Source organism: Nestor notabilis, unplaced genomic scaffold, assembly GCF_000696875.1.
Source record: "Nestor notabilis isolate BGI_N333 unplaced genomic scaffold, ASM69687v1 scaffold3001, whole genome shotgun sequence".
NCBI classification, from domain to species: domain Eukaryota; kingdom Metazoa; phylum Chordata; class Aves; order Psittaciformes; family Psittacidae; genus Nestor; species Nestor notabilis.
In genome coordinates, this window is record NW_009913198.1 from 20,165 (window position 1) to 26,786 (window position 6,622).

At 37.4% G+C, this 6,622-nt stretch overlaps 1 protein-coding gene across 1 annotated transcript in view; it reads left to right on the forward strand.

Moving 5' to 3' along the window:
• POLN (polymerase (DNA directed) nu) overlaps positions 1-6,622 on the forward strand; it is a 92,318-nt gene that overhangs the window by 11,707 nt on the left and 73,989 nt on the right. Inside the window, exons 7-11 of the mRNA XM_010023073.1 lie at positions 2,444-2,512; positions 3,023-3,083; positions 3,297-3,361; positions 4,170-4,253; positions 4,658-4,747. Coding sequence (XP_010021375.1) covers positions 2,444-2,512; positions 3,023-3,083; positions 3,297-3,361; positions 4,170-4,253; positions 4,658-4,747 — 369 coding nt within the window. The remainder of the gene's footprint in view (positions 1-2,443; positions 2,513-3,022; positions 3,084-3,296; positions 3,362-4,169; positions 4,254-4,657; positions 4,748-6,622) is intronic.

Sequence of the window (6,622 nt, forward strand, 5' to 3'; positions counted from 1 at the left end):
AAACAAGCAAAAGCTATGAAGTTGTTGGTTATTTCTGTACGTGATGTCCCCTTCTGTGAGCCAACATCCTTAATCTTGTCTCTTTCCTTAGTTTGACTTAGTCTCTTGTTCTTCACGTATCACATCTATTGTTAGTTACAATTTCTCAACTTTGTCATGCTGATTACCAGCTCTGAGTTAAATATTGAATTCTTATTTCCTTCCTGTCCCACTTCAGGGCTAGTTTGTTTCCTTTCCCCAACCATCTCCAGTGCTTTATGCTGACTCCCAAGTCCCAGTTAATGCCTGCCTCTAACACCCTGCGATTATTCCCTCCCCAGTCCTTACGCAATTAATTTGTTCCCTGGCCTCTCCCACTTTCTTTTTGGCTTCTCTGTTTGCTCAGTGAGTCCCAGTTCTTCCATGAATCCTAGTTCTTTGCCAGATTTTTCTCTTGAGCCTTCTTGCTCTGACTTTACTGGTAGGTTCCTAACAGTTATTTGTACTCCGAGAGGGATCCCGTGCCAGGTGATGCATCATGACTTTTGCCCCACTACTTCAGTTAAGCTCCCTCTGTATTGTGCTAGTCCTGTCCACCCGCATAGTATTTGGAATGATTGCTCTTTTATCCTGTAGTCTGCTACTCACCCACACACCTCTGCAGGATAGAATATGTGCTACTTGCTGCTTGTCTTTATATCTCCTGCTGTGACAAAAGGCTCAGTTAAAGGGGTCGTAGTCCATATACCTTGAAACTTTTGCTGAAACAGGTGCTACACGTCATACTGCTCTTGTCATTACTGCATTTGCTGGTAAGGAATCGTGGTGGCAACTGAAGCCTGTCATTGGTCTTACTCCTACCTCCAGAATGGGATCAAGCAAGCTGTCTGTTGCTCAAACCATAATGTTTCACAGACAGCTCATTAGTTCCAGAACCTAGTGGGTACAGACAAGGTTTCTTGGAGACAGGTTTATGGCTTTTCGCTGCAGTACGGGCCTGCTTATATTGATCTGTCTGAAGTAAAGAGAAGTCCTGACTGGTAGGACAAGACTAATCTGTCACAAAACAAGGATGGCCATCAGTGGGTGTAGTTATTTCAGCTTTGGAGAGAGCCGTCTGCATCCTGCCTTCCAGGGTCTACTTTTTCTTAGGCTTGCAGTATTCAAGCCTGCTGAAGGGGAGCCTGTACAGTAGGTGTCCATATCGTCTACTCACAAATGACCAACACAAACAATGCTGAAGTTGTATAGACTTATAGCCCTTGAGTAGACGGGGAACCTGCATGGACTATCAGGGGAATTCATTACCCCTTTTTAACTCTTTCCTGCTGCTGAGGCTCTGCTGGGACATGCTTACCACTAACAGACATCTGTTTAGTTTTATCTGCTGTTATCTTGAGTTATATGGTCATTACAAGATAAAAACAGCTATGGTCCAGGCTTGAGCATATTCTGAATGACTGCAACACTAGTACCCTTCATTATATTGTATGTGGTAGGAAAATGTCTGCAGCAAAGATTACCCCAAAACCTGGGTAATTCTGGTTTTAGCATGGAACATAACCTTGTAACTAGTAGGTGTTTCCCACTTTTCTGTTACAATTGACACTTCTAAAAATCAGTTGGACCAATACGATGAAGCTCCTGTGATGGCTCTTCCCCAGCCGTGCACTGGAATGCATGGCTCTGTAGCAATAATGTGTTATAATTTGTCCTAATATAAACTAATTTTCAGTCAGTTCTGGTTCTATTGTGTTTGTGCAGCAACAAGTAATTTGGATTCCTTCTGCATTCTGTTTGGATTGAATAACGGGTGAAGCATTGCTCTTGTCAGTCTGCATCTGCTATAATGCTTTGGTTCCAGACTTCTGTTTTTCTTCCAATAATGGGGCTGGTTTGCAAACACTGGGCCAAAATTGTGAGGTTTGTGTACAAGGCATTTTCACACCTAGTTTGGAGGATGGATTATGTTTATATCTTGATGTACAGCTGACTCTTGCACCATAAGGGCACGGGATCAAGCGTTCAGATGTACTTGTATCTCAGTCCATGCTTACTTTCACTCCCTAGAAACACAACCGTGAGGTTTTGAGAGTCATCCTGAAGACAAGGAGGATTGCAAGGAGAAATTTGCAAGGAAGTTTTCCTCATTTAATAATAGTAGAATTTAATTTCATTTAGTAGCAATAGAATTCTGCTTTCAATGTCAAAGGTTGTGTAGCGACACTATTTCTCCGTATTCAGTCTGTGCAAAATGTAAATCAAGGAACAGGTAAAATCTTGAATATTCATGTTCTGTTCTACTCTGTTCATAAATTGTGTTTGTCAGAGGTCTGAGAATGTTAATAAAATACTAAATATAAGAGGAGACATACAGAAAAATATATAGTTTAATCCCATTCAAAATAGATAGTATTCTAAATATTTATGTTAGCATTAAAACTGTTGATTTATTTTTTATCAGTATCAAAACTTAGGTGTGAACTTGCAGAAGCTTTATAATATAATGATGGACCTTGCTCATGACTTACAGGTAAGATATAAAAAGTAGTTATTCAGCTATAACTTCGGAGGTACTGTCATGAATTAGAGTGATGTGCTTCTCACTCAAATCAGAATCCCTGTTAGAATTAAATAGGAGCCTTCAATCCTTATTGCTTTACACTGCTGGTCAACATTAAAAATAAAGTTTCTCATCAAATCTGCCATCTTTTCCAGGAGGAAATGGTTAAGTCTCAAGGTTAATCTCAGAAGAAACTTTTCCTCTTATTGTTATTATTTTCTTGTTACTATTCCTGTACAAAATGATTACTATTACAAAATGTATTCCCAAAAAAAATGAAGTGATAATAGGCTACAGTATTTGGAGACTTTAATTCACACTAAGTAGTATTTAATTCCACAAACAGTTTTGTCATATAAAAAGGGATTATACAGAAAATGAAATACCGCTTGCTGGAAAATAGGTCCACATAATGACACTACTATACATTTTAAGATTAAAATTGGTTGTTACTGAGGCTTTTTGTATCTTGCTTTACAGGTTCAAGGTTTGTGGCAATTATTTTGCACATTAGAGCTTCCACTTCTCAAAATTCTGGCAGGTATGGAAGTTCAATTCAAAATATGAATCTCCACTGTTTTCACACAGCTGCTGACTATGCTCAAGTAAGATGTTATACCTCAGAGTACTAAATGATATCTCAGCCTTATGGCACCTGTGTGTTTGACTTCCCACTTTACAGTCTAAGAAGCATGTAAGATCGAAATTGTCAATTGTAAATATTCTCAGTGTATATATATAATTGTATTTACAGTGATGGAAACACACAAAATACATGTGAACAAACACGAACTGAAAAAAACATCAGAGATTCTGGGGGTAAATTTTGCCTTTATTTTTTTTTCCATTTGGAAATTGTATAGCATCATTGTTCTGCTTTTACTGAAGATAACTGATTAAAAAGAGGAGGAGTTTGTTTTGTCATATTTTACATGACAATTTAGGATTTCTGGTATTTTTATTATTACAAGTAATTATATTTACACTTTAGGATGTTTATTTAGGAAAGCAAAAAAGAGACATTTGCTTCATTAGCCTTGCCCCAGAACTGAGATTGCTTTCCAAAACGAACAGTTCCTTTTGGGTTGTAGAGTGAAAATTGTAATGACTTTTTCTGAACCCACAGTTTTCAGTAAGCATCTTCCACAGAAATAAGAGATATTTTTACCTTTCTTTGTAAATAAAACACTCTTTACATCTTAGGTGTTCTGAGAGACCCAAGTTTGCCATTTCCCCATTGAAGAAAAATAGCTGCAAGAGAATCCTATTTTGTAGCATAAAATCTGACTAGATAATCATAGTGGTCTGGCTGATTATTAATTTACTAGAATAATTTCCATAGCTGTTTCTCAGAGATCGCTATAGTCTTCAGGAAAAAGTCTTTAGGAAAAACCTAAAATTTTTTTCCACAAATTTTGTTACTTTTTCCTATGATAAATTCCCTTCCCAGATCATGAAGAAATACAAATTAAAGAGTGTTTAAGAAATCAAACCAAATGTTGATAGCCAGCAATGATTACACATTATCAAGTGCCCTATTTTTAAATACTAACACTGCTAAGAGAAGTAGCAGGTACTGAATTAAGTAAGAATGTGAACAGAATAATTCTGATGTACTCATTTGTAGTTGCGACTCAAAGAACTTGAAAAGGAAGCTCATGAAGTTGCTGGAGAACGATTCCTTGTGTCCAGCAGTAGTCAGCTCAGAGAGGTTGTATTTATACTACTGTTATTTTGTAGCTTGTAACTGCAGAAGTATTATAAAGCATATAATATTTTCCTTACAACTTCAGAATTCTTTCTTTATATTATCTGATTTTCTGATTTTAATGGATGGTATCAGTTTTTCACAAATCTGTCAATGTTGGATAACCTGTATTTGAAGGTATTTACATCAACTATGTCTGTGAATTTAGTAAATGCAGTACTTTTTCATAGCTCAAAAATAAACATTTGAGCTTTTCAATTCTGTGATAGCTCTCATTGCTACAGTATGCTCTATTTTCCTGGAAATCTGTTTTCTAGGCTTAAGCTCAGGCACCAAATAATTTCCCTTTTGTTTCAGCACTTGAAATGGTGTAACGTTTCTCTTCTGTGTTTTTTTTCTTACTGTAGGTACTATTTGAAAAGTTAAAACTGCATACGCTGTGTGAGAAAGTTCACAGAACTGAAATACAACAACTTGTGTCCACCTCAGAAGTTGTGGTGAGATGGGGAGGGATTTTAAAACCGTCTGCATGATTTAGCAAAACTTCGAAGTTATATTCCAGTGAAATAGACATTTGTCTGAGATTTCCCTAACAATCTTGATTTATTTTTGTATTGTACTAATCACACTTCATTTACTGATGCGGGAAATGAAAGTTGCATTCCAAGGTGGGGAAAACCAAACTAGCTAGTGAAGATAAACGTTGGTTCTTAACTGGAGTTAAAAACTTTACCATCATGACCATCTTCCTCAAAGGAGGGAGATTTTTGGGACTGGTCAGGTTTGGTAGCTTGGTATGACTGACTGGTTGGGTGAAAAAGACCACTGGTGAAAAAAAAGAACATTAATGTAAAATCTGCTGGTGAAAGAAATAGCAACCCAGACTTCCTCTTTGCTGTCAGGAGATCTGGGCTAAAACCATGTTGTCATCTTTTTATGGAACCTTAACTCATTGGTTCATGTTAGGTAAAGAGCTCTGTAGGAAATTATTTGATACCTGTGGTTTGAATCCAGAGTTGTCACTTTCTTTGTATGGTCCAGTGTTATTCTTGCTGTTTGCATGAATATTCCTCAAGTTTTTTTCCCCACTGTGGAGTTGCCACCATTCAGGAAGAATGGTGGCATATGGAGTTGGACCTGCAGGATCTTGTTCCCTTAGAGCAATAATGACAAAACAGTTTAGGTATTTTGATACGCCTGTACAGGAGATTCAGTGCAATAAATTGCACCTATGAAGCTTTTTGTGTTCTTTCGTCTGTTAGTTTTGGAGCAGATAATGGTCAGCAACGCATATATTCATGTGTGATTCCACGCAAGTGCAGAAACCTACCAAAAATATTTGTCTAACAATGAAGTCAAGGCCAAATTGCAGACTTCTTGGTAACTTGAGGCAAATGGAGCCTTTATGCAGCTGTACCTGTTTCTGATTTGGTGTTGCAGTTGTATTGCTCTGGTTTACATGGGAGTCAAATAAGAGTACTCAACTCATTGCTGAGAATGAGCACCTCTGGAGAAGGTGGAAAGGTAGTATTTGTTTCTTGCATGTGAAAGAGAAAATTCACTTTTGGGCCAAGTGTCTGAACTACCATAGATGATCTCTGAGGTAATGTCAACAGTATAACTGTGAAAACCACTTCCTACTCAAGGAGGAGGTTTCATAGATCAAGTATGTAATCTTGGAGAGTGGCAGAGAGCCTTGGGAGATGGGAGGGATCAATGAAATGGAATGCATGTCATGTTTTTCTGGGAATATAAGATATGTTGCAATTATCAACCCAAGACTTTTATCTAGTCCAGTACTCTTCTTTCCAACAGCTGCTAAGACTGGGTTGTTTAGAGAAAGGTAGGCTGAAACCTTCCAGTAGAGAAATATTAAAGAATTAATATGTTGTCTCTTCCTGGGAACAAGGAAAAAAAATGCCTTTAAATCTCCATTCTGGTACAGTTCCATCTATTTCTTACCCTGAACTGCTGTAATTCCAGATATTTTTGTTGTACTTATAAATATCCATTCTCTATTTTAATAATTTAATTATTTTTGTTAAAATTTTATAGCATTTTACAATCAAAGTAATTTCTTGAAGGTCACCTGGAACTTGTATTGGATTTTGTGTGTGTATAAACATGTATGTGTCTCTCTATATATTTATATGAATTATTTTGTGCACGTTTATTGTATTCTCTCTTGCATTGATGTTGTCTAGCACAAAAAATAAACCAAGGACCATAGGTAACAGCCCACCCCTCCAATGCTCCAGTGTTTTCAAATGTGTGGTGGTGAAGTCTTACTGTCTGTATGTCTTTTTGTCCCTGTCTGAGACAGGAAGGTAAATGAAATGGGAAGGAGTGCTCTCCAGCCCTCCCGCTGCAGG